The 27,982-nt window shown below is 41.8% G+C and overlaps 2 protein-coding genes across 2 annotated transcripts; both read left to right on the forward strand.

Moving 5' to 3' along the window:
- The first annotated feature begins 1,512 nt into the window (after nucleotides 1-1,512).
- On the forward strand, nucleotides 1,513-27,956 carry SLC26A2 (solute carrier family 26 member 2). Its single transcript, XM_053566913.1, has 4 exons — nucleotides 1,513-1,613; nucleotides 12,923-13,093; nucleotides 16,290-17,009; nucleotides 19,032-27,956. Exons 3-4 carry the CDS (start codon nucleotides 16,314-16,316, stop codon nucleotides 20,550-20,552), a joined length of 2,217 nt encoding a protein of 738 aa, XP_053422888.1. The 5' UTR covers nucleotides 1,513-1,613; nucleotides 12,923-13,093; nucleotides 16,290-16,313; the 3' UTR covers nucleotides 20,553-27,956.
- LOC128568920 (phorbol-12-myristate-13-acetate-induced protein 1-like) lies at nucleotides 10,200-11,032 on the forward strand. The gene has a single exon (XM_053566915.1). The coding sequence runs from the start codon at nucleotides 10,282-10,284 to the stop codon at nucleotides 10,438-10,440; it is 159 nt and encodes a 52-aa protein (XP_053422890.1). The 5' UTR covers nucleotides 10,200-10,281; the 3' UTR covers nucleotides 10,441-11,032.
- Nucleotides 27,957-27,982: the final 26 nt, after the last annotated feature.

Here is a 27,982-nt window from a genome sequence, read left to right on the forward strand (position 1 = left end):
TATTAACTGTGGGACCTTGAGTAAGTTACCTAACATCTGTAAATCTCATTTCCTTACTTACAAAAGAAGAATCATGATATAGCACTTCCTCTAAAGCTGCTGTGGGGACTAAATAAAATAATGAATGCAAACAGTTCTGCACAGGCACATGATAAACATCCTGAAATTGGCAACTGTTCCCATTCTGGTAGTTGTGCAATCTATAAAGAGTGGACGAAGTACTTTACACCAATTGCCTTACTCAACTCTCTCCAGGACTCTGGGTGCCAGGCCATTATCCACCCTTTAAAAGGTGAAAACACTGATGTTTGTTTAGATTAAGTGATTTGTCTCCAGCCATAGGGGACAGGGTCAGGAGTTGAACCCAAGTGTTCAGATTTCTCATAAGGCTTGTGATTTTTGAGAACTCTGATCTGATGGGTGACAGAAATTTGGGCATCATATCTAGAAAAGAAAAGGAGTTCCTTAAATGATTGCAAAGAGGTTCATTGGGAAAAGAAGGAAAGGAAGTTAGCCCTGCTTCCTTTAGAAGTCCTCCTCCACACCCATCTACTAAAGTTACAAACAAGGTGAAGAATGAAATTCATACATACTCAATATCAGATCCTGACCAATTCGGGGCAGATAATTAAATCAAGACATGACAGCATGTGACTGGCAGGCTAGTTTACATAGGGTGGTCAGGGATGGCCTTGCTGTGGAGAGGACAGACATTTTGACTGAGATTGGAGCTACAAGAAGAGGCCAGGTAGCTGGAACCAGGGCTCAGGTCCCGTATGAGATCAAGCTTGGCGGGCAAAGAGGGCCGGGGTAGAAGGCGGCCGGTGGGGGTCGAGCTAGGGAAGAGATGCGAGCCCCGGTGCTTTAGCGCTCAAGGTCTCCAGGGCATAGGGAGGGCTTGATTTTACCTATAAAGGGCATGGAAAGCCTCTGAGGGTTTTAAACAAGATCGGGATTACATTTTATATTTGTTTTTACATTTTTATTACGTTTTAGGAGGAGCCTTGTGGTTACTGGGACCTATGGCGGATATTGAGTGAGATTGGGACAAGAGCCTCTAACATTCCACACAGCCTTTTCCCACTCAGGTCCCCAATTTCTCCTTCTATAATATCCGGTGGTAGAGAACCGGATCCTGGGGAGTCCACGGACAAAGACCGGGCCGCTCGTATACGCCGAGCAGGTTACGGCCCTAGGTAGAGCGCTTCCGCGTCTGTCCAGGATAAAGCCAAGGTCCCATAACGTATTCGCCGGGCCAACCAGTCACCGCCTCAGGGGGCGGGAAGAACCGCCCCTACAACCCACGCCGCGTTGGCCCTTCTGCCCAGGGCGCGCAATCGCGAGGAGGACAGCAGCCAGGGGGCGGCACCCTCGCCAGTCGGAGCCCAGTCATTGGCTGGTGGCCGCGTCGCTCGCTCCAAAGAGTGACGTGACTGCCACCGCCTGAGCCTTCCCTCCGGTTCTGCGTTCTGTACCTCTCGGGGGTGGGGCGAGGGGCGGAGAAGGGGGCCGGGCGGATCTGCCTCCACCCGCGCCGCGGTGTCTCTTCAGCAGGGCCACTGGGGAGGACGCGCAGCCGAGCGCTGTGGTGTGGGACCGCTCGGACCGGAGAGGTGAGAAGAGGGGAGGGCACGCGGGAAGATGAGAGGAGCGGTGGCGGCCGCCACGCGGTCAACGGGTCCCTCTTAGGGTTGTTCTGCCTGCCTGGGTCCCAGGGGTGGTGGAAGCCCAGACCCGCGGTGGGAAGTGGGAGCGCATCGCGGTTATTTCCTGGGTCGATAGGGGCCTGGGCAGGGCAAGTGGCACCCCACCCCCCGGTGATCCGGGCCCGGCTCTTGGGGCTGAAGACTGTCCACCCTCCACTTCACACTTCTCTCGGGGTGCCCAAGCTCTTTGCTGCTCCTTCAAGTCCTAGTTGAACCGTCTGGGAACCAGATATCTGGGAACCGGAGCGAAGAGATATGAGCCACCATCATCACTCTGGACAGATGGAGAAACTGAGGCGTGGAGAACAGAGAGGGCTTGGTTGTTTTGTAAAATCACACACGTGGTTAAGTACAAAATCGGACTAGTACTTTTTTACTAAGTAGGAATGCTTTCATTGGATAAATGGGGACGCTGAGAAGACACCCAGAGGGTGAGGGACTTGTGTAAAATTACACAGCAGTTCATTTGCCAATCTAGAACTTGTATCAAGCTTTCCAAACTTAAAGAATATCAGGCTGGGGCCCTTTCTTGCCTGGATTGGGAACCACAGAAGCATTCACAACTCCTTTTTGGCACCTTTTTTTTAATCTCCTTTCCCCTGTAGCCCTTTTTGTGAAATCTAGAACTAATGTGATATCCGGTATTGGATTAACCAGAAATTTTTGGGTTTGAAAATTGATAAGATTTGGAAGATCAAAGCTATTGAAGAGAAATGAGTTCCACTGGGAGGCTGAGACAGTGGATCGCTTGAGCTCAGGAGTTTGAAACCGGCCTGAGCTAGAGTGAGACCTGGTCTTTAAACATACTGAGGGTTGTGGTGGATGCCTGTAGTCCCAGCTACTTGGAGGCTGAGGCAAGAGGTTGAGGTTGCTGTGAGCTATGATGCCACACCACTCTACCAAAGGCAACGAAATGAGACTCTGTATCAAAAAAAGAGAAAAAAAATGAGTTCCATGTTTTGTTTTGTTTTTCCAATCAGGAACTTCAAGGAAAGAGATAGCAAGGGATGGAAACTAATAGCTATCATTTATTTATTAATAGTAATTGCTATGTGCCAGGCACCGTGCTGAGGTACTTGTGTGATGTTATCCCGATTTTCCAGGTCAGAAATTGATGCCGAGTAAAATGGAGTTTTCACTCAGTGCCACACAGCTGCAGGAATCTGAGTAGAGTTTGGACTTCAAGAGTACACTCAGTGTTTCTGCAAGTTTGGTCCTGTGTTTGCTCACTGGCTCAGCATCATCCATGGTGCAGAGGCTTGGATGCCAACCTTTGATTTGCAGAGGCAGTCCTAAGAATCTACATTTTTTTTTTTAAAAAATATGGAATGCTTCATGAATTTGCGAGTCATCCTTGTGCCCCTAAGAATCTACATTTTAACAGCTCTCTGTGAGAGGTATTTGAAAATCATTGTAGTGTAATGTACTGCCTCCTAGGGGAAGATCTAGAGATAAATCTTTTAGTGAGCATGCACACCTCCCTCTCTTACCCCTCAGATGCTTGCCAAACTACAATTTTTTGAAGCAAGCTTGGTTATGGTGTTTCAGAGCAGAGGGGCAAGTGGGTATTGAATTAGATGAGAATGTGGGAAGTAAGTCCTTCCTTACTGCGTAAACTATCATTCACTGAACAAATATTTGTTAAGCACTTAGCAGGTGCCAGATACAGTTCAAGGCACTAGGGGTACAGCTTCAAACAAAACAGGCAAGTCACTGCCTTTATTGTGTCTAAGAAAAAAGTGATTTATGAGGAGTCATTTGAGGAGAAAACTCAAAAAAAGAGAGGGAGCAAGCCATGACTGACTAGCCAGAGAGGAGCATTCCAGTTAGAGCAGCCTAGCGAAAAAATGGAGGAAGCAGGAACTTGCTTGGCTGATTTGACTCTTGTCTGGGATGCTAATTATTCTCCCCAAAATGTAGCTATAGGAGTAAATGTTGTGTTGTTGCTCCTAATAGGTGGAAAAAAAGTAAAGAAAAGAAAAAAGAAAATGTTACCAACTTATGCGTATGATATGAAACAAAAGTAGTTTCAGTCTTGATTCATTTATTCCTTTAAGCAGTTTGTTACCTTCACTTATTAAAATTACTCATAGACTCAAATTAGTTGAGTACTTGGCTACAGATTAGCACTTTGAACTAGCTCCTGAGACCTCTTAGCAAGGAAACAAATTTGGGAACAGTGCAGTATGGTAGAAAGAACTGAACTTTGAAATTGGAAGATGTGGTTTGAGAATCTGGTCCTACCAGTTAATTGAGCAAGTGACTAGACCTTGATTTTTTTCATACTGGAGAATAGCAATTCATATTCTTTTTTTTTTCTTTTTAATTGAGACAGAGTCTCACTTTGTGGCCCTCAGTAGAGTGCTGTGGTCATAGCTCACAGCAACCTCGAACTCTTGGACTTACGCCCTTCTATTGCCTCAGCCTCCCAAGTACCTGGGAATACAGGTGCCTGCCACAACGCTTGGCTTTTTTTTTTTGTAGAGATGGGGTCTTACTCTGGGCTCAGGCTGGTCTCAAGCCTCTGAGCTCAGGGCAATCAACCCGCCTCTGCCTCCCAGAGGCTTAGGATTACAGGCATGAGCCATCACACAGCAATTCATACTCTTCTCAAATTTATTGAGGAAGCAAATAGGAGACAATAGAGAAGATCTTTTTGAAAGCTGTGACTTACTGTGCAAGGAACTATTTAATTATTTATTATGAGTTTTACATTAAATTATTTTCTTCTTGGATATTTTATTACTTTCTCTTAGATTAGGCTTGATACTAGAAGTAATGATAGAAGCCTTATGGTATTTCTTTTTCATTATAGACATAAATAGACATTGTTAATTTTTTGTGATAACTAGGAATAAGGGATATTTTTGTCTTAATTATATTTATTTGAAGGTTGTCCTGTCTATTCATTTGAGTAAATGTAGTTATAACTATGTGTAATATTAAGTACGAGGCATTGTGATAAGTGCTGAATTAATATGGAATGAAGATGACTTGGTGCCTGCCTATAAATAAATCTGTAGTTCGAGAGATATTTAACTTAAAAGCTACATATTTGAAGGCTGGGCATGGTGGCTCTCGCCTGTAATCCTAGCACTGTGGGAGGCTGAGGAGGGTGGATTGCTTGTGCTCAGGAGTTCAAGACCAGCCTGAGCAAAATCAAGACCCTGTATCTAAAAAATAGCCATGCATTGTGGCACGTGCCTGCTTGGGAGGCTGAGGCAAGATGATCGCTTGAGCCCAAGAGTTTGAGCTTGCTGTGAGCTATGATGCCAAGGGCAACAAAGTTTTCTGAAACTTTGTCTCAGAAAAAAAAAAGAAAAAGAATACGTAGTTATTTATAATGTGCTAGGGAAGCATATCCTAAGAAGTTTGAGTCCATCCCTCCTTATTCTATAGCATTTGAGATACGTCTTGTAGGATTATAAAAGGACCAAGATAGATGGAGCTAGAAGGGGCATTCCAGACTGAAGACAACATAAGCAAAGGCCCTGAGGAGTGTAGGCTGCTTAATATATTCATGGACTTGTGTTTGAAATACTGGTGCATGGGAGGAAGCAAAAGAGAGGCAGTTTCAGGCTTGTTCATAGAAGACTAATGGGGCAGCGCCGATAGTGAGTAGGGTGCCGCCCTCATATACCCAGGGTGGAGGGTTTGAACCCGGCCCCAGCCAAACTGCAACAAAAAATATAGCTGGGTGTTGTGGCGGGCGCCTGTGGTCCCAGCTACTCGAGAGGCTGAGGCGGGAGAATCGCGTAAGCCCAAGAGCTGGAGGTTGCTGTCACCAGTGACGCTACAGCACTCTACTGACGGCGACAAAGTGGAAGAAAGAAAAAAAGGAAAAAATAAAAAGAGAGAGAAGACTAATGTTTATAGACTATATTTGGTAGGAGATGGGGAGCTGTTGCAGATTTTTGAGGAGCATATTCAAATGATTGACTTCATGTTGCTGATGAATGCATCATCTGAAAAAGAGGCAGATGGCACAGTAGGTCCAAAATGTAGGTTCAGTGATATATTTGAGGCTGAAGTAGCCTGCAGCTTTCAAATGGTTCAGAACAAATGGGCAAACCTGTACGTATGGAAAGAGTGCAAAAATGCAGATATAGTGAAACATATTGGTAAGCTGTTAAATAGGTGAATCGTGAGTTTACATGTGTTGCATATATTCTTTCAAGTTTTCTGAAGATTTTTTTGTTTGTTTTTGAGATAGCGTCTCACTTTGTTTCCCTTGGTAGAGTGCAGTGGCATCATAGCTCACAGCATCCTAAAACTCTTGGGCTCAAGCCATTCTCTTTGCCTCAGCCTCCCAAGCAGCTGGGACTACAGGCATCTGCCACAATGCCTGGCTATTTTTCGAGATTAAGTCTTGCTCTGGCTCAGGCTGGTCTCGAACCTATGAGCTCAGGCAATCTACCCACCTTGGCCTCTCAGAGTGATAGGATTTCAGGCACAAGCCACCATGCCTGGCCCAACTTTGCTAAAGATTAAAAAAAGTTTCTTAATAAGCCATCAGGAGACAGTGTAACTTTTAATCACATGTGTTTGTGTTCAAGTCAAGATTCTGCTGCTTATGGCTTGGTGCTTGTAGCTCAGCGGCTAGGGCACCAGCTACACTGGTGCTGGTGGGTTTGGACCCAACCGGGGCCTGCCAAACAACAAGGACAATTACAATAACAACAACAACAAAAATAGCTGGGCATTGTGATGGGCGCCTGTAGTCCCAGCTTGGAGGCTGAGGCAAGAGAATTGCGTAAGCCCAAGAATTTGAGGTTGCTGTGAGCTGTGATGCCACAGTACCCCACTGAGGGTGACATTCTGAGACTCTTCTGCTGCTTAGAAGCCAGGTGAGTACTGGAAAGTTATTTACAAATTACACGGTCCACACCTACTTTAGCCTAGTTTAACAGAGAATTTTCCATTTAAGAAAGGAGACTTATTTTGATGGACAACTTGTTCACATTAATATTGAGCTAACCTTGTGATTTCCTTGAGCTCAGAAGTCTTCCGAGTTGCTGGTACTACAGGCAAGTTCTAAGGCTACAGGAGTGTGCCACCAAGCCTGCTAATTTTTCTATTTTTAGTAGAGACAGGGTCTCACTCTTGTTCAGGCTGGTCTTGAACTCCTGAGCTCAAGCAGTCTTCCCACCTCAGCCTCCCAGAGTGCTAGGGGGATTCTAGGCATGAGCCACCACACCTGGCCTCACTTTATCTCTTGTTGGTTTATAAGCTATACTTCTTTGTTGTTAGTGAGGTTGCTTTAGAGTTTGTAGTATGTATCTTAAAGTTACCACTCTCTATTGTATACCATTTCATGTCTAGAATGAGAGTCTTAACAATAGAATACTTTGATTTCTCCTCTCTGGCTTTTGTGTTTGTACTAGGATATGTAACGTAAAGTTGTCCATTTTGATCGTGTTTAAGTTTATAATTCAGTGCCATTATGTACATTCAGAATGTTATGTAACGGTTACACTATCTATGCCCAAAACTTGAGATAGAAACTCTGTAACCAATAATTTACCATTCCCACAGTGCCTGGTAACTGCTAATCTATTTTCTGCCTCTATAAACTTACTCATTCTAGAGGTTTCACATAAATAGAATAGTATAACACTTGCCTTTTTATGTCTTCCTTTCCCTTAACATAATGGTTCTAAGGCTCATCCATTTGAGGTTCAGAACCTCATTTCTTTTTAATAGTGAAATACTATTCCACTGTATGGCTATACCACATTTTGTTTATTGGTTCATCTGTTGATGGACACCTGGGTTTTTACATTTTGGCTATTGTGAATAATGCTCTTATGAATGTTGGTGTACAAATATTTGTTTGAGTCCTTGATTCTTTAAGTATATACCTAGAAGTGGAAATCTAAACAAAGGGAATTCAAAGAAGAATGAGATACTATTTATGTGCTGATGGTCCATACACCTTTCCTTCTACCTCATTTATTTTTCGATTTTGGCTTCTCTCCTGTACTTGAGACCCCTCCCCTCCTTTTTCATTGCATACCATCTGGACATCTTTTAGAAATCTCAAATCAAGAAACTTAATGTCAGACTTTTTGCTGCTTCCTATCCTTCCATTTCTTCATCCTTGTTTTTCTGTGGTCCACCTCAGAATACATGTTAGATTTGTTGGGGTATGTTCTTATCTAGTTGTACCACTGAAGTGTTAAACCTCCTCTATCCCTGCCTTTGTTAGCTGTGGTATACAGATGAACTCTAGGCTGCTTGGGATTGCATAGGAAACTAATCTTTGACACTAGTCTTTTCTCCTACAACTTCACCCCAGGCATCCTGGCATTCTGGGTGACCTCTTCCTGGGTCTTGCATTATACTGTGACCTTTCACTTGCCTGAGTATCCTTTCCCTTATTAACTTTACGGCTTCCTACTTCACTTTGACCTGCAGCCTATTGTGGACTCTCAGAACACACTACACCCTTCTATTGTACTGAGAATGTTGTCATTTATCTATCTGAAACTGTCTAGGCTGTGTGTGGTGGCTCATGCCTGTGGACTTGAGGGTGCAGGTTCTCTTCCCCTGGTTTAGACCATTCATAGTTAATGTGATTATTTGTGTTTGGATTAAACTCTACTATGTTGCTAGCTGTTTTCAATTTGTTCCATCTGTTTATGGTCTTTTTCCCTCTTTTTCTGCTTTCTCTTGGGTTGAGAATTTTTTATGATTTCACTTCATCTCTATTAATGACTTATTTATACCTTTGAAAAAGTTTAGCAGTTACCCTTGAATTTATAAGGTACATTTTTAACTAACTAAAGTCTCCATTTAAATAATAGTTCACCATTTCACATCTAGTGTAAGACCTTACAACCCTCAATATCCCCCCATTCTTTGTTCTGTTATTGTCATACATTTACTTTGCATGTGCTATAAACAAAATACATTTTGGGTGGCGCCTGTGGCTGAAGAAGTAGGGTGCCGGCCCATATGCTGGAGATGGAGGGTTCAAACCCAGCCCTGGCCAAAAAAAACTGCAAAAAAAAATACGTTTTTTTAACAAAGTGCATTTCTATTTTTAGTTAGAAAGTTATCCTTTAGAGGGCAGTGCCTGTGGCTCAAGGAGTAAGGTGCTGGCCCCATGCACTGGGGATGAAGGGTTCAGGCCCAGCCCCAGCCAAAACTGCAAAAAAAAAGAAAGAAAGAAAGAAAGAAAGAAAGTTATCTTTTAGAGCAATTAAGATTTTTTTAATATTTTAATTTTATTTTTATTTCTTTTTTTTTTTTTAATTGAGACAGAGTCTCTCTTTGTCACCCTCAGTAGAGTGCTACAGTGTCATAGCTCACAGCAACCTCAAACTCTTGGGCACAAAAGATTCTCTTGCCTCAACCTCTCTAGTAGCTTGGACTACAGAAGCCTGCCACAATGTCCAGCTATTTTTTGTTTGTTTGTTTGTTTGTTTGTTTAGCATGCACTGGCTGGGTTTGAACCCACCAGCCCCTGAGTATGTGGCCGGTGCCCTAACCACTGAGCTACAGGCACCCCCTTTTATTTATTTATTTATTGAGACAGAGTCTCGCTATGTCATCCATGGCATCACAGCTCATAGCAACCTCAAACTCTTGGGGTCAAGCGATTCTCTTGCCTCAGACTCCCTAGTAGCTGGAACTATAGGCGCCTACCACAGGCCCAGCTATTTTTTTGTTTGTTTGTTTAGCAGGCCCAGGCTGGGTTTGAACCCACCAGCCCCGGAGCATGTGACCAGAGTCCTAACCACTAAGCTATGGGCACTGAGCCAAGATTATTTATTTATTATTTTTTTTTTTTTTGTAGAGACAGAGTCTCACTGTACCGCCCTCGGGTAGAGTGCTGTGACGTCACATGGCTCACAGCAACCTCTAACTCTTGGGCTTACGCGATTCTCCTGCCTCAGCCTCCCGAGCAGCTGGGACTACAGGCGCCCGCCACAACGCCCGGCTATTTTTCTGTTGCAGTTTGGCCGGGGCTGGGTCTGAACCCTCCACCCTCGGCATATGGGGCTGGCGCCCTACTCACTGAGCCACAGGCACTGCCCTCCAAGATTATTTTTTTAAACATTGAAAAAAATGTCCACTTCTTGGACTTTATTTCTTTGCTGTGTAGACCTGAATTTCTGTTTGGTGTAATCTTCTTTTTTCTTTTTCTTCCCAATATATATGTTTGCTGTATTCTTTTTTGCCTAAAGAAACTCCCCAAAACAACTGACTCACTTTCTCTCTCTTTTTCTCTGTATAGTGCTGGTCTACTGGTAATATAATCCTCTCAGTGTTTATATGAGAAAGTTGTTTTTATTTCTTTTTCATCTTTTTTTCTGGGTATAGAATTCTGGGTTGAAAGTTATACAGAGTGGACATAAAGATTGTGTGCAATTTAGGACCTCAGAGGTTCCCGGCACGACTGTGCGTTTGGTAGCTTCGTGCTTCTCGTGCTTCTCGTTTTTCCCGTACCGCCACCCGGTCCCGCCTGGCTGCCCGCGCGCGCTTCGCATCCTGCAGACGCCCGAGGTGCTCGGGCTGGGAGACTGAGACCCCGGGATCCGCAGCAGCGTTCGCGGCGGCACTTGCGGAGATGGCCGGGAAGAAGGCGCGTAAGAACGCGCAACCGAGCCCCGCGCGCACTGAGCTGGAAGAGGAGTGTGCTGCTCAGCTCAGGAGACTGGGAGACAAACTGAATTTCCGGCAGAAACTTCTGAATCTGATAACCAAATTCTTCTGCTCAGGAACCTGACTGCAACAAAAACTTGTGCATAAGGGGACTCCTTCGAAAGGGAAGTTTCCCACAATAGGTGCAAGTGGTACAAATTTCATAAATTCGAAGAGAGGTCTCATTGCATGTAATTGAGAGGAGTGAAAAGGAGCATTCACTTGCTGTGGACGCCCTTGAGAAGTGAAGATGGAATACCTCAGAAGAATTTCTGTGGGGGGGGTTTTCATATGTCATTTTTGGGGCTGTGAGAACATTGTAAAACTACTTTGTTTATTTGAAAACAACACTTTAGTTAGAGAATTATTCTGTTATTTTTGCTGAAGGTCATTGCCCAGCCTGGTATAAAAGGAGTTGAAAATAACATTAAGGCTGAAAGAAATAGTTCAGTGTTGGTTTTTTTTTTGTTGTTTGTTTTGTTTTTTTACTTTTCAGTGCCAACTTCAGAGCACTGTATACTATTTAGTTTATATATATATTGTCTTGTTAAAAGGACAAATTTCGTTCTGAGAACACTGAATGTTATTGAATGTTGATTGCATAGGTCACTACATAATGTAAAATAAGTTAATTTGTTCTGATTCAAATTGTATTGATTCTGTTCAGATGACTTTCATTAAATGTGTTCTGTGGGGTTAATTGGAAAGTGGAAAACTGGAAGATCACTTTGAAAAAATTGGGTTTTATAGGAGGACTACTTGGTGCCAGTTAAAAGTCCTGCACATTGAACATAAAATGAGAAAAGAGGATTTGGGATAACTAGGGAAAATGAAAAAAATAGAATTTGACTTTTCAACTGATGCAGTTAAAAGGCCAGTACTCATTCTAAAGATGTTCCTAAAAACTAAAATACTAATCAGTGTGTATCCTATGAAAAGCGATCTTTTAAAAGAAATAACATTTTCATAATTAGAATATATTTTGATTTAAAAAGGGACAGATATTTCTTATTCACAATGAAAATCCCATATAGACATACATGAAAATAATGGCATGATTGAATTTCAGCAGAAGTAACTATTTATTTTATCTATTTATAATCAAAATATTGTTTCATTTGAAGATGTGTGTTACAGTTCCATTTTTGAGTTTTGAGACAAGGATTTTTTAACTACTTGAATTTTTACAGTAAAAATAATATAGGGTATAGTCACTTTTTATGAAAACTTACCTCACATTTGTTTTTCTCAGTATTAAGGCTGTTTAGTTGGAAAGATGTTTTTTCTGCCAAGAGGTAGATATTCTGCCATATGGGTATTTATGGTCTATTTAAATGTATGTACACTTATGAAAATTGGTATGTTGTCACTATAAAACTATTAAAAGTTATCACCATTAAAAAAAAAAAAGATTGTGTGCAATTTAAAATACTTTAACATAGTAAATTACGCACAAACTTTATGGATACCATGTATTTGTATGATATAGAGATAGCGTTGCATCATGTTCTAGCCTCCATGGTTTTCAGTGAGAAGTCTGCTATAATTCTTATCTTTGTTTCTGTGTAAGTAGTGCATGTATTTTTTTCTTTGCCTGCCTTCGGATTTTCTTTGTCCTTTGTTTTCAGCAGCTTGAATGTAATTTGTCTAAGTGTAAGGGTTTTTGTTTGTTTGGTTTTTGTTTTTATATTTATCCTTCTTATAAAATCCCTGAGATTATTGGATCTGTGTTTCAATGTCTGTCATTAGTTATAGAAAATTCTTCTGGGGGCAAGACATGATTGCAAGAGGGACTTTACCTAACAAATGCAATTGTACCCTCAATGAATCCCCAACAATAAAAAAAAAAAAAAAGAAAAGAAAATTCTTGGCCATTATAACTTCAAATATTTCTTTGCCTGTTCTCTTCCCCTTTTCTGCTTTTGAGATTCTAATTTTGTATATGTGCTATGTGTCCCACAGCTCTTGGATGTTCTGTTACATTGTTCGTATTGGTTTTGTTTTCTTTTTTTATATTTCAGTTGAGGTAATTTCTTTTGACCTATCTTTGAGATCATTGATGATTTTTTTTGGCTCTGTCAACTCCACTGATGATTCTGTTAAAGGCATTCTTCAGTTTGGCGCCTATGGCTCAAGTGGCTAAGGCACCACCATATACACCTGAGCTGGCGGGTTCGAATCTAGCCTGGGCCTGCCAAAAAAACGATGGCTGCAACTGAAAAAAAGAAAAATAGCTAGGCATTGTGGCGGGCTTCTGTAGTGCTAGCTACTTGGGAGGCAGAGGCAGGAGAATCGCTTGAGCCCAGGAGTTGGAGGTTGCTGTGAGCTGTGTGAGGCCACGGCACTTCACAGAGGGCCATAAAGTGAGACTCTGTCTCTACAAAAAAAAAAAAAGAGGCATTCTACATTGTTAACTGTTTTTTGTTTTTTGGGTTTTTTTTTTTTTTAGCTTTTCTATTGACTCTTACACTTTCCATTTCTCTGTTGGGCTTTCTAATATTAGCTTGTATCATTTTTATTTCCAGGATTTGGTTATTTTTTTCTTATGCCTCTTTTGTGTATCTTAGGTTTGGAAAAGCCTGTTGACCTGGAAATCAGCAAGATCTGATCCAAAATAGGACATAAATGTATTCAAGCCAGCTCAAGAAAGCAGGAAGTGAGAAGAGAGTTACAGATTGGTTGTGTCAAGGGATGAAGAGCTGCTGAGTGTATCCACCAATCTGATTGACTTTTTCAGGGTCAGTGGTCATCTAAATCTATTCTTTTTTCTCTTTATCTACTTTACAAAGTCATCAAATAATTGTAATTTTGCTCTTGTTCAACTTAAGCAAAACAAATATGGATTACTTTTGTATATCTCATGTTCTTCAATAGTCAGGGATCCTGGATTGTGGCACCTCCATAATGTTAGGTTAACAGAGCCTTACATGGGCCCATTTTTCTGTCCATTCCAAAACAAGAAACTTCTTAAGTCCCTCACCTAATATATTTTGTATCGGTCTGGCCAAAGTCCCAAATTTATTTATTTGTACTGTTATTCATGCAAATGCTTTGTAAGCCTACTATCTCAGAGTTACTTTGTTACATTCTGTGATGGTTAAACTGATGAACAAGGTGTTCTTTCCTCAGCAGCTGAAGAGAGTGTAGTTGGAGGTACAAAATGCTGTGGGAGGGTGGCACCTGTGGCTCAGTGAGTAGGGCACCGACCCCATATAACGAGGGTTGTGGGTTCAAACCCAGCCCCGGCCAAACTGCAACAAAAAACGGCCAGGCGTTGTGGTGGGCACCTGTGGTCCCAGTACTGGGAAGGCTGAGGCAAGAGAATCGCCTGGGCCCAGGAGCTGGAGGTTGCTGTGAGCTGTGATGGCACAGCACTCTACCAAGGGCAATAAAATGAGACTCTGTCTCTACAAAAAAAAAAAGAAAGAAACAAAATGCTGTGGGACACAGAAGGTATATTATTTCATTTGGGTTAAGGGAGATGGGTTAGAAAAGGTGGCATTTTAACTGGGTTTTAAAATAATGATTAGAGGCCAGGTATGGGTTCTCATGTCTGTAATCCTAGCACTTTGAGAGGCCTAGGTGGGAGGATTGTTTGAGACCAGAATCTTCAGACCAGCCTGAGCAACACAGGGAGAACTCATCTCTACAAAAGATAGAAATATTAGCTGGGCAGGGTAATACCTGCTTGTAGTCCTAGCTACTTGGGAGGCTAAGGCAACAGGATTTCTTGAGCCCCAGGAGTTTGAGGTTACAGGGAGTTAATGATGATGCCACTGCACCATTGCAGTCTAGCCTAGGCAACAGACTGAGACTGTGTCTCAAAAAAAAAAAAATAATAATAATAATAAAATAAAGAAAGAAAGGAAAAATCCAACTTATGCAAAAGCACTAATTTATGAAGTATTTGCTAAACAATTTACACTCTTTTAAAAGTTTGCCTTTTTTTTCTTCTTTTACTCCTGTTCTCAGACTTATATTTTTGGCCAATATTTTGGCTTATATTTTCCTAGCACTCTGGGAGGTGGAGGTGGGAGGATCACTTGAGCTCAAGTTCGAGATCAACCTGAGCAAGAGTGAGATCCCATCGCTACTAAAAATAGAAAAAAAATTAGCCAGGCTTTGTGGCCTGTAGTTTCAGCTACTCTGGAGGCTGAGGCAGGAGGATCGTTTGAACTCAGGAGTTTGAGGTTGCTGTGAGCTAGGCTGATATCATGGTACTCTAGCCTGGGCAACAGAGTGAGACGCTGTCTCAAAACAAAACTAAACAACACAACACAAACAAACAAGACATATTTTTGTTCCTGTTGCACCTTGTCTCTTTTTGATTATTTTAACCTCCTGTGTTTTCCTGTAGTTCCTCGTTGTAGGTCTTGGGGTATTAGCTTTGTAGTTTAGGACTCAGAGACATAGGACCACTTATATATCCTTCAAGGGATGTGCAGGGCAACATTATTTCTCTATTTGGCCTGAATTTTCAGAGTGTGTACATAGAATAGTAAACTTTCTTTGCATGAATGTGGGCCCTGCCCATAGGGCAGATGACTCCATCCTAGAACTCAATGCAATAAACCAAAACCTTCTCTACCATGTATTAGACACATGCCTCATCAACCTTCCCTGTGCTCTTGATGTTGTTAAGCTTTCATACCCTCTTATCAGCTTTTCTCTCCTCTAGTCCACCACGCAAGGGAACTCTGTTCAAAGACACAAATGTATTCTACTCTAGTTTCTTTTCATTGCCAAAAGACATTTATCTATACTCTGTTGCCTACTTTTTCTTTCTATTTATTCTTAACATCTAGCAGTTTGTTTAAAAATGGACCAAATGGGGTGGGCATGGTGCCTCATGCCTGTAATCCCACCCTCTGGAAGCCAAGGCAGGTGGATTGCCTGAGCTCACAGGTTCAAGACCAGCCTGAGCAAGAGCAAGACTTTGTCCCTAAAAAAATAGCTGGGTGAGGGCGGTGCCTGTTGCTCAAAGGGGTAGGGCACCGGCCCCATATGCCAGACCAGGTGGCTGGTTCAAACCCAGCCCCGGCCAAAAACTGCAAAAAAAAAAATATCTGGGCGTTGTGGCAGGCGCCTGTATTCCCAGCTACTCAGGAGGCTGAGGCAAGAGATAGCTTGAGCCTAAGAATTTGAGGTTGCTGTGAGCTGTGATGCTATGGTATTCTACTGAGAGTGACGTAACAAGACTCTGTCTCAAAGAAAAAAAAAACAGTGTTGGTCAGGCATGGTGGCTCACGCCTGTAATCCTAGCACTCTGGGAGGCTGAGGTGGGTGGATTGTTTGAGTTCATGAATTCAAGACCAGCCTGAACAAAAGCGAGACCCTGTCTCTACTAAAAATAGAAAAACTGAGGCAAGAGGATCACTTGAGCTTGAGTTTGAGGTTGCTGTGAGCTATCACGCCACGGCACTCTACCCAGGGTGACAGATTAAGACACTGACTCAAAAAAAAAAAAAGGACCAAATGAATAAATAAATAAATGGACCTTCTCCTTGTTTCAGTGACTGGTTGTTAGTGGGGAAGTTTTGAGACTAGATCCTATTTTGCAATATACCCGAGTGGTGGAACAGTTGGGAAGAAGACCACTGGTAGCATGTGACAAGGAAACAGGCTGTCCCCATCCCTTTCCTGGAGGAAAAACTACAGGGGGAGCCAGCAGGTATGGAGAGGAATCATTAATGGTTTATAGTTTGGGGAAGTCCTGTACCTGACCCATTATTTGCTTTGACTTATAATTTGTTTATGGTCTGGTCTTCGTTCCCTTAAGAAGACAGATGAGACTCAATAAAGGAAAATGGATATAAGACACCTGCCTCCAAACTGAATCCCTCTGAACACTCATGAATGCCAAGTAGAACTGTTAGCATACGTGAGCATTAGGAACTTCTTTCTTGGTTAACACCGGCATTTTCTCTGGGACAGGAAGCTGAGTCATCTGCCTCCAAAATGTCTTCAGAAAGTAAAGAGCAACATGACCTTTCACCTGAGGACTCTGCTGAAGGAAGTGATGATTTTCCATCTGGGATCCATCTGGAGCCTCAAAAGAAATCAAGTACTGACTTAAGGCAATTTGAAACCAATGATCAATGTAGACATTATTCTAGGATTCATTTAGAATGTCAAGAGAAAGTAAATACTAACTTCAAGAAGTTTGTCATCACAAAGCTGCAGAAGAGTTGCCAGTGCAGCCCAACCAAAGCCAAAAATGTGATTTTGGGTTCCCTTCCTGTTTTGCAGTGGCTCCCAAAATATGATCTAAAGAAGAATATTTTAGGAGATTTGATGTCAGGCTTGATTGTGGGCATCTTATTAGTGCCCCAGTCCATTGCTTATTCCCTGTTGGCTGGCCAAGAACCTATCTATGGTCTGTACACATCCTTTTTTGCCAGCATCATTTATTTCCTATTGGGTACCTCCCGTCACATCTCTGTGGGCATTTTTGGAATACTGTGCCTTATGATTGGTGAGGTAGTCGACCGAGAACTACACAGAGCTGGCTATGACACTGCCCATGTTGCTGCTTTAGGAGTGGTTTCAAATGGGACCACGTCATTAAATCAGACATCAGACATGATATGTGACAAAAGTTGCTATGCAATTATGGTTGGCAGCACTGTAACCTTTATGGCTGGAGTTTATCAGGTAAGAAACAATGGAACAATTAGTTGTTTCTGGAAAAGTAATCACTATCCACGGAATCTCATATCTGTAAAGAATCTTAGGGATCACTGTAATTAAAGTTATCATTTATTGAATGCTCAGGATAAAGGTAAGTCAAAATTTGAAGGCTGATCTGACTTCAAAGCTAAGGTAAGGCTGGTTCTCTGAACCTCAGGCCACCTAGTACAACTCCTTGATTTTACATGTCAGAAAACCTTGGCTTTTCTTGATATTATTTGTGGTTGGTTATTGGCAGAGTTGACAAGAGGGTAACAGAATGGAAGTTGGGAGAGGAGGAATGCAGGAGTTTTTCAAATCATAAATGCTTTTACTTTCCTTTAGAATCACTGCTTAAGGGAGTGACTCTTACTAAAGATAGTCGTTCTCTTGGATTATTGGGGAGGCAGAGGGAAAAAGTGGAGGGCCACAATGTGGTACTGTCAGCAAGAATTGGAAATGAAATTAGGTTTCACAGACTCCACGGATCTGCCATTATCATCATGTCTCTGCCTCTTGGCGTCCAGGAGTCAGTGCCAACATTAAACTGCTTTTCTATCTCAGGGTTTTGGAACCAATAAGGGAAGGAAAGGAGTAGCTCACATTATTTAGTGGTTGGATGAGATATTTAGGTGGTATGCAGATGAATTATAATTCTCAGGGTCTGTTTTTGCTTTTTTTGTTAGTATCCCTCACCAAGAAGGAAGAAGGCATGCTAGCATTCTGAAAAATCATTGGGAAGAGGGAAAAACAAGGAAAGTTTTATCTTTGAGAATGTTGACTTGTTATTAATATGGGAGGAGGTGTGGCATAAGCACATCATATACTGGATGAACACTTTCTCAGTGTGGGATTAGATTAAAGAGAGTTCTATTCTGAATGACAGTTTTGTTGGAAGAAAACACAAAATAATCAAAATCAAATGAGAAGATAAGTGAATGACAATGGAAAAACCTAAAAAATGCAAAATGAGCAAAAGATAAAAATAAAAAAAGAAATAAAGGAATTCTATAATAATTTTTAAAGTGTGATTGTATTTTGATGTGAATCTAATTTTTTGTTTATTTTTACCAGTTAATACTTCATGCTTAGAGTAACATTATGTAATTCAAAGAAAACACACAGTTTTGGGTTGCACCTGTGGCTCAGTGGGTTGGGCGCCGGCACCATATACCGAGGGTGGCGGGTTTGAACCCAGCCCCCGCCAAAACGCAATAAAAAGTAGCTGGGCGTTGTGGCGGACGCCTGTAATCCCAGCTAGTTGGGAGGTTGAGGCAAGAGAATTGCTTAAGCCCAAGAGCTGGAGGTTGCTGTGAGCTGTGATGCCATGCCACTCTACTGAGGGCAATAAGGTGAGACTCTGTCTCTAAAAAAAAAGAAAGAAGAAAACACATAGTTTCTTAATTAGAAGAATTTTTCCAATTTAAAGTTTTCTTGTGGAAAGAAGTCTTTTTGAAAGAAATCTAGGGCGGCGCCTGTGGCTCAGTGAGTAGGGCGCCAGCCCCATATGCCGAGGGTGGTGGGTTCAAACCCTGCCCCAGCCAAACTGCAACAGAAAATAGCCGGGCGTTGTGGCGGGCGCCTGTAGTCCCAGCTGCTCGGGAGGCTGAGGCAAGAGAATCGCGTAAGCCCAGGAGTTAGAGGTTGCTGTGAGCTGTGTGACGCCACAGCACTCTACCGAGGGCGGTACAGTGAGACTCTGTCTCTACAAAAAAAAAAAAAAAAAAAGAAAGAAGTCTAAACTTTATTCAAGGTATGAGAAGGTAGAAATCCTAAGCTCATATCTCATCTGGGCTAGTGAGTAACAGCGTGACCTTGAGCAAGTTGCTTAGTCCTTTAAACATCAGTTTCTGTTTTTTGTTAAATGAGAAAATTGATGTATGATTGTGTTTGTTCTTGTTCTGACATTCTATAATGGTATGTTGCCATGCAAGATACATCAGGGTAGCATGAAATTTAGAAAGTCTTTTCTATTTCTATTTAACATTTGTATATCCTTCCTTCCAGGTAGCCATGGGCTTCTTTCAAGTGGGCTTTGTTTCTGTCTACCTCTCAGATGCCTTGCTGAGTGGATTTGTCACCGGCGCCTCCTTCACTATTCTTACGTCTCAGGCCAAGTATCTCCTTGGGCTAAGCCTTCCTCGGAGTAGTGGCGTGGGCTCACTCATCACTACCTGGATACATATCTTCAGAAACATCCATAAGACCAATCTCTGTGATCTCATCACCAGCCTCTTGTGCCTTTTGGTTCTTGTGCCAACCAAAGAACTCAATGAGCACTTCAAGTCCAAGCTTAAGGCACCGATTCCTACTGAACTTATTGTTGTTGTAGCAGCCACATTAGCCTCTCATTTTGGAAAACTAAATGAAAAGTATAACTCCAGTATTGCTGGACATATTCCCACTGGGTTTTTGCCACCCAAAGCACCAGACTGGAACCTAATTCCTAATGTAGCTGTAGATGCAATAGCTATCTCTATCATTGGTTTTGCTATCACCGTGTCACTTTCTGAGATGTTTGCCAAGAAACATGGTTATGCAGTCAGAGCGAATCAGGAGATGTATGCCATCGGCTTTTGCAATATCATCCCTTCCTTCTTCCACTGTTTTACTACCAGTGCAGCTCTTGCAAAGACATTAGTTAAAGAATCAACAGGCTGTCAAACTCAGCTTTCCGGTGTGGTGACAGCCCTGGTTCTTTTATTGGTCCTTCTGGTGATAGCACCTTTATTCTATTCCCTTCAGAAAAGTGTCCTTGGTGTGATCACAATTGTAAACCTCCGGGGAGCCCTACGTAAGTTTGGGGATCTGCCCAAGATGTGGAGGGTTAGTAGAATGGATACAGTCATCTGGTTTGTTACTATGTTGTCCTCGGCACTGCTAAGTACCGAAATAGGCCTGCTTGTTGGGGTTTGTTTTTCTATGTTTTGTGTCATCCTCCGTACTCAGAAGCCAAAGAATTCATTGCTTGGCTTGGTGGAAGAGACTGAAACCTTTGAATCCATGTCTGTTTACAAGAACCTTCAGACTAAGCCTGGCATCAAGATTTTCCGCTTTGCAGCCCCTCTCTACTACATAAACAAAGAATGCTTTAAATCTGCTTTATATAAAAAAACTGTCAACCCTGTCTTAGTAAAAGCAGCTCAGAGAAAGGCAGCAAAGAGAAAGATGAAAGAGGAAATAGTGACTTTCAGTGGAATCCAGGATGAAGTTTCAGTGCAACTTTCCCACAATCCCTTGGAGCTGCATACTATAGTCATTGACTGCAGTGCAATACAGTTTTTAGATACGGCAGGGATCCAAACACTGAAAGAAGTTCGCAGAGATTATGAAGCCATTGGAATCCAGGTTCTGCTGGCTCAATGTAATCCGTCTGTGAGGGATTCTCTGATCAGGGGAGAATACGGCAAAAAGGAAGAAGAAAACCTTCTCTTCTATAGTGTGTATGAAGCGATGGCTTTTGCAGTAGAATCTCAAAATCAGAAAGGAATATGTGTTCTCAATGGTCTGAGTCTTTCTAATGATTGATGGAAAAGTAGAATGGAACAATAATGTTTAGCTAATAGGTTAAAATTACAAGTGTACAACATTTTCCACTTCTACTTGTACATTTGAAATTTTAACCTGTTGGCTAAACATTGTTCTTCTTTGGAAGCTAATGGCCTTTGTATATACCCAATTGCCACAGAGCTTAAAGTTAGACAGAATCAAAAAGAAGAAAATATTATGGGTTCAAGCTTTCTTGCAGATATGAAGCATTCAACTGTAAAGTAGCTCCAAGACTTAATTACCATCCTGACTATAGATTTGGACTCTTCCTTCTCTAAGAAGTTGAGGGATGAAGTTGGGATCTTAAAGTGGTTCTTTACATGGCTCTCCAGATTTGGAGGGAAAGGAGCCAGGGAAAGAGTGTTGTACCTGCTCTTGTACTAGCAAGCCAAGAGGCTTCTGGAGCATAAGGTCATAACTAGACAAGTTTGTTCTTACTGATGATGCTTCTTTATTCCCAGTCTTTGCTACCTGGTTGGCAGTAGGACCTCTGGCAGTTATAGTTAGTAGGAAAGCACCATTCCTTTCTTATGGGCAGAGTGTCATCAGGAATCCAATGGCTGGAGCAGGTTTGTAATATCCTAACAGCCAGCCTGACATGGTCAGAACACTTTTTGTAATATGTACATTTGAAGTTTTTACTTAAACCTTTTTGTTTGGGGTAAACAGGTAAGCAAAAGAGCTCTTCAACATTGGAAAAAACAATGGGAATTTTCCCTTGTCTTTTCTGTGATCTCAATCTGTCCTTGCTTTTGAGAATTTCTCTTCCTTTTAGCTCTATTTTAGTCACCCTAGTGTGTTTCCCATGGAATCTGTCCTAAACTGGTATTTTTGATTTTCAGTGACAGTCTTGCCAGTCAGCAATTTCCTACAGCATTTTAAATGAACTTGAGGCAAACTGTCAAGGACAGATTGCAAAAAGGAATGATTGATAGTTTACTTTAAAATTGGTTTACTTGGCTCGGCACCTGTAGCACAGTGGTTACAGCACCAGCCACATACACTGAGGCTGGTGGGTTCAAACTGGGCCCAGACCAGCTAAACAACAATGACAACTACAACAAAAGATAGGCGGGCGTTGTGGTGGGTGCCTGTAGTCCCAGCTACTTGGGAGGCTGAGGCAAGAGAATCTCTTAAGCCCAAGAGTTTGAGGTTGCTGTCAGCTGTGATGCCTCAGCACTCTACTGAGGGTGACATAGTGAGACTCTGTCTCCAAAAAAAAAAAAAAGAAAGAATTGGTTTATTTCACAGTGAATTAGGATTTTTTTCCCTCCTGATGGCATAGCAAGGATCTGCTGGGGATTGGTATTGGAAACTGCTATTCATCTTTATTCTGCAAGAAAATGTTATTGTAACCAATGGAAAAGCATGCACAGAAGTGATAAGGTGCTTCCAAAAGGATATCAATAATTAATTGGTAGATGTTTTAGTGAAAACAAAGCTGATGCTTACTGCCATGCACCTTATTGATGTACAGTAAATATTGATGACGGTGACAGCTTTTAACTATTCAAGTAACCTAAAATTATTATGCAAGAGGATTTAGAAGTATCACGTTCATAAAACCTAAGTTCTTTGGGTGTATTGTTTACTATAGACAACGCTAGATCGTGAATGGAGGAACAGTTTCTTCTGAAAAGCAAGAATATTCGACATTGAAAGCTTGCAGTTCCATATTTGTACCTGTTTGAAAAAACAAGTTCTCTGAAGTCAGGAATAGGGGACTAATTTATGAAACATTTAGCCAAATCTTTTTTTTTAAATGAACAAAATAATAATTATAAAAGTACAAAATTATTTTTTAAACTGTCTCTATATTCTAAACAATTTTAAATATTTATGCGAAGCAATCTATGTGTAGGAATCTATTGGAGTAGGGCTCTTTTAAACATATTAAATATGTACGTGTTTAGTATGTATATTTAAAATGTGTGTATATTTAATTATATCTATGTTTATGTGTAGAAATATGTGATTTTTTCTTGTTGGCTCCCTAGACTGCCGGTGTAGCTTTTCTACTGGTAGAATGCCCCCATTAGTTTACATGAAAAATCCCTTTCCATTATCACAACCAAGCAGTTTCTCAGTAGAAAATCTGGATTTCTGTCTTTTATATGATTGACACGATTCATATAAAAGTATCCTGAATGTAATAGTATCTTGAATTTTAGCATCCTTTTAGAACTTAGGTCTAGCATTTCAGAAATGAAAAGTGCTTCTTTTTTTTTTTTTTTGAGACAGAGTCTCACTTTGTCACCCTTGGTAGAGTGTCACCCTTTGTCATCATAGCTCAGAGAAACCTCAAACTCTTGGGCTCAAGCAATCTTCTTGCCTCAGTTTTTCATCTTTAGTAGAGACAGCGTCTCCCTCTTGCTCAGGTTGGTCTCAAACTCTTGACCTCAAGCGATCCACCCACCTAAGCCTCCCAGAGTGTTAGGGTTGCAGGCATGAGGCACTGCGCCTGGCAAGTGCCTCTCATATCTGTGTTTTTTTGCTTGTTTCTAGCCAGTATCTGCCCTTTCTATCCAGCCTTATGAATAATAATAGCAAAATCACTATTTCTTGGTCATTTGTTTTTAATCCTTCTCTCCCTTCTTTCAAGTCAGGTTTTTTTTTTTTTTATTGCTGATAATTGAAAATAATCAAATCTGGAATGAAAGCCTGATTCACCAACCAAAAACTCATCTTTTGTTTGCTTTTTTTTTTGAGACAGAGTCTCACTTTGTCTCGCTGGATAGACAAACTCTTAGGCTCAAGACATCCTCTTGCCTCAGCTTCCCAAGTAGCTGGGAGTACAGGCGTACACCACAAAGCCTGGCTATTTTTTAGAGATGGGGAAGTCTCGCTCTTGCTCAGGCTGGTCTCAAACTCCTGAGCTCAAGCAATCCACCTGCCTTAGCCTCCCAGAGTGTTAGGATTACAGGTGTGAGCCACTGTGACTGGTCTTCATTTTCTTTCTTGACCAAAGGCTTGGACTTTAGCTCATTAGGTGATGTTTATAAACACTATAATGAGGCCAGGTGAGGTGGCTCACGCCTGCACGCTGAGAGGCTAAGGCAGGTGGATTGCATTTCCTGAGCTCATGGGTTCCAGACCAGCCTGAGCAAGAGTGAGACCTGTCTCTGGGCAGGTGTTGTGATGGGCTCCTATATTCCCAGCTACTTGGGAAACTGAGGCAAGAGAATCACTTGAGCCCAAGAGTTTGAGGTTGCTGCGAGCTATGATGCCATGGCACTCACTTTGTCACCCAGGCTAGAGTGCAATGGCTTCATCATAGCTCACTGCAACCTCAGACTCTTGGTCAAGTAATCCTCCTGCCTTAGCCTCCCAAGTAGCTGGTACTATGGGCACACCTGGCTAATTTTTCGTTTTTTGTTTTTTTGTGCAGATGGAATCTTGATATTTCTCAGGCTGGTCTTGAACTCCTAGCACTTCTCCTGCCTCAACCTCCCATATGTATATTCTTTCTTTTTTTTTTTTTTTTTTGTAGAGACAGAGTCTCACTTTACCACCCTCGGTAGAGTGCCATGGCGTCACAGGACTCACAGCAACCTCCAGTTCTTGGGTTTACGCGATTCTCCCGCCTCAGCCTCTCGAGCAGCTGGGACTACAGGCGCCCGCCACAACGCCCGGCTATTTTTTTGTTGCAGTTTGGCCGGGGCTGGGTTCGAACACACCACCCTCGGTATATGGGGCCGGCGCCCTACTCACTGAGCCACAGGCGCTGCCCCCATATGTATATTCTTGACGGCTAACACTTTTACAACTTTAAAAAGTTTTTTATGACTGAGGTAGTGGAGTGTACCACTGCACAGGTAGACTAAGGAAAACTTTTAGGGAATAGACCATTGAAAAGACTATATCTGAGTAATGGAGGGAGAAAAGAAGGGCACACAGCTGAATAGAATCCTGATTCACTCCACACAATAGTAGGGTAGTCAGAATTAGAAGCCACACCTCTATTTTAGAGCAAGGTCAGAATTTGCTTCTCTTTCTGTAAGGGTGGGGGAGTCTCAGCTTTATCAAAGCTGAAAGAACTGAGGAGCACATGGTAGTCAAGGTTGTGGCAAAAGACTGGGCTTACCTACTCTGGGGTGTTGTATCTTCCATCTAAACTGAGTGACTGGGTCAGGCACAGTGCTACATCTGTATTTGCAGTTACTCCAGAGGCATGGAGGAGAGTCCAGGAATTTGAGACCAGCCTGGCAACATAGTGAGGCTCTCTTCTCTAAAAGAAACAAAAAAATTTAAAATCTTAGGTCTAAATTGAGTGACTGTAACACTATTTGTGCCTCTGATGGTAGTAAAACTGACAGATAGGCTCAGCGCCTGTAGCTCAGCAGCTAGGGTGCTGGCCATATACACTGGGGCTGGCAGGTTCGAACCCAGCCTGGGCCTGCCAAACAACAATAACAACTACAACAAAAAAAAAACAGCCAGGCATTGTGGTGGATGCCTGTAGTCCCAGCTACTTGGGAGGCTGAAACAAGAGAATCACTTAAGCCCAAGAGTTTGAGGTTGCTGTGAGCTGTGACAGTACAGCACTCTATAGAGGGTGACATAGTGAAACTCTGTCTCAAAAAAAAACAAAAACAAAAAAAACCCTGACAGACATGTACTTGATTTTTTTTTAAAATAAGACCAAAGGAAAACAATGTAATGGAGTTTTTTTTTTTTTTTTTTAAAGACAAAGTCTCTGTCGCCCTCGATAGGGTGCTCTGGTGTCACAGCTCACCGCAACCTCCAATTCTTGGGCTTAGGCAATCCTCTTGCCTCAGCCTCCCGAGTATCTGGGACTACAGGCACCCACCACAATGCCTGGCTATTTTTTGTTGCAGCTTGGCCGGAGCTGGGTTCAAACCTGCCACTCTAGGTACATAGGGCTGGCACCCTACCCACTGAGCCACAGGCACTGCCCATAGGTAACTGAGGTTTTAAACAATAGTAAACATCAAAGTCAAAATTTGTTAAATTTCATATGGTAAATGGTAAACTTTAAAAATGTATCAGCCTGTTAGATGAGTTCATTAGACTATTCTAATGGCAGTGACTACATTTTAATAAGAACAAGAAGGAGAAGTATTCTCTTAGTAATTTGTCATTTAAGAACAGTGTCAGGGGTGGGCCTTGATCTTTATATAAAAGAAAAAGGCTGCATTGCCTTTCTTGAGAATTTAAATTGAGTCTTGAAGTTACAGTGATAAGCTGGAGCTCTGTGACCCTTGTTAATGTTCTTAATGGATTATTTTCCTCTATATAGTATTACAGATAATGAGTCATGGGTCTCTTTGAATCAGTGTAGACATTACGTCAATTACTTCTGAGGACCTGTCCTGAGTCCAGGATCCCTGGCATGGTGCTGGGGCTATGGTACTAAACCCAGGAGATGGGCTATTAATAATTCTCCCAGTGAGTACACTGGGACACTTAGGGAAGTGCTTTGTAGAGAGTGTTGAGTTGAACCTTGAACCTTGACTACAGTCTGAGCAGGGGACAGTGATGCCCAGGGTCTATCCAGGGAAAGATTCTACAGTGAAATGGTAAAAGTTCACTTGATGAGATTTAGATTTTGCTTAATTTTTCTGTTCTTTAGTGTTTATTCCTCCTTCCCCCTCCCAGTATTTTCTTTACTTATTCTATTGATGCCTTATTTGACACTGGGCTTAAACTACAAAAAGAATGAAGTTGAATCTAGAAAGCTGTTAGGCTCTGAACTAATTTGTTTTTAGTTTTTTAAAAAATAATGTTTTAGATAATTCTGAATAGAATCATTAATTTGGGTGCTAATTACAAGAATGAAAATTATAGTGGAATGGGTGGCGCCTGTGGCTCAAGGAGTAGGGCGCCAGCCCCATATAGTGGGGGTGGCGGGTTCAAGCCCGGCCCCTGCCAAAAACTGCAAAAAAAAAAAAAAAATTATTGTGGAACAAAGTAATATACCAGCTGGTTTGTTATAGCCTATAATGTATGTTAAAGGTAAATTTTTAAGGTTTTTAAAACAATTTTGGTAATTATAAGGATGGTGATTTAGATGTGGGAATGGGGGAGATTTATCTTTATAATGGAATTTTTTTCCTGATCAGAAGTTTTTTATATACACAAATTACAACTGAAATTTAAAAGTAAAATGTTAGGCTCGGCACCCATAGCTCAGTGAGTAGGGTGCCAGCCACATACACCGAGGCTGGCGGTTTTGAGCCCGGCCCAGACCAAAAAATAGCCGGGCGTTATGTCAGGTGCCTGTAGTCCAGGCTACTCGGGAGGCTGAGGCAAGAGAATCACGTAAGCCTAAAGAGTTGGAGGTTGCTGTGAGCTGTGTGACGCCACGGCACTCTATGGAGGGCGACATAGTGAGACTCTGTCTAAAAAAATAAATACATAAATAAACATTATACTAAATAGTTGATTTTTTTTGGTGTATTTCATTTTTTATCTTAATGAATTTTGAAAACTGGAAAAATTAAGGATACTAAATGCCTTATTGGAGATATTGTGTGCGTAAACCTTCAAATAAGCAGCCCAAGCTAGAAAGGTCTTTTAGCTGAAGTTTTTTTTTGAGAACATACCCTCACTTTTGTCTCCCTTGGTAGAATGCTGTGGCATCATAGTTCACAGCAACCTCAAATTCTTGGGCACAAGTGATTCTCCTGCCCCAGCCTCCCAAGTAGCTGGGACTACAGGTGCCTGCCACATTGCCTGGCTGGTTTTTAGAGACAAGGTCTTGCTGTGGCTAAGGCTGGTCTCCAACTCCTGAGCTCAAGCAGTCCACCCGCCTCATCCTTCAAGGGTGCTAGGTGTGAGCCACCGCATCTGGCTGGTTAACTAAAGCTTTAATAAACTCTTTTGGGAAGTTTTTTTCCCTGACCCCATACACCATCCCTGAAATAATAATTTGGTTGGAATCAAACAGCTGTTGCGTTTTCAATGCCAAATCAGTGGAGAAATGCCTTGATGTTCTTTCCCCCTCAGAAATGAGTACTTGTGAATACTTTATTTTGGGTTCTCTTTTGCAACTTTGTATACAAATCAAGACAATATCAGGGTGACAAGTGGATGAATTTAGATTTTCAGTCCTGTCTGCTCACCAAAGAAGTATACTGCCTTTTAGAAAATTATTCAAGTCTGATCACTTTTAGGGACCTGTTTTATATTATATTTTTTAATTAAACCAAGTGCCTTGATGTTATTTCCTGTAAACTGTAGCATAACCCTCTTGTGAGAATGGATTGCGACCTACTGGAGAGGAAGTGGAGTTGGTTAATAGCAGATCCTTTTCTGGAATAATATGTTTGTGCTGTTGATTATGTAAGATTCTATAAGTGTGTTGAGACCTAGAGGTGCCATTTCTTTTGTCTGCTAATAAATTGTTACTATAATAAAATACGACTTTGTACCTGAATTATTTAAGT

The sequence above is a fragment of the Nycticebus coucang genome, chromosome 17 (genome assembly GCF_027406575.1).
Source record: "Nycticebus coucang isolate mNycCou1 chromosome 17, mNycCou1.pri, whole genome shotgun sequence".
Classification (NCBI taxonomy): Eukaryota; Metazoa; Chordata; class Mammalia; order Primates; family Lorisidae; genus Nycticebus; species Nycticebus coucang.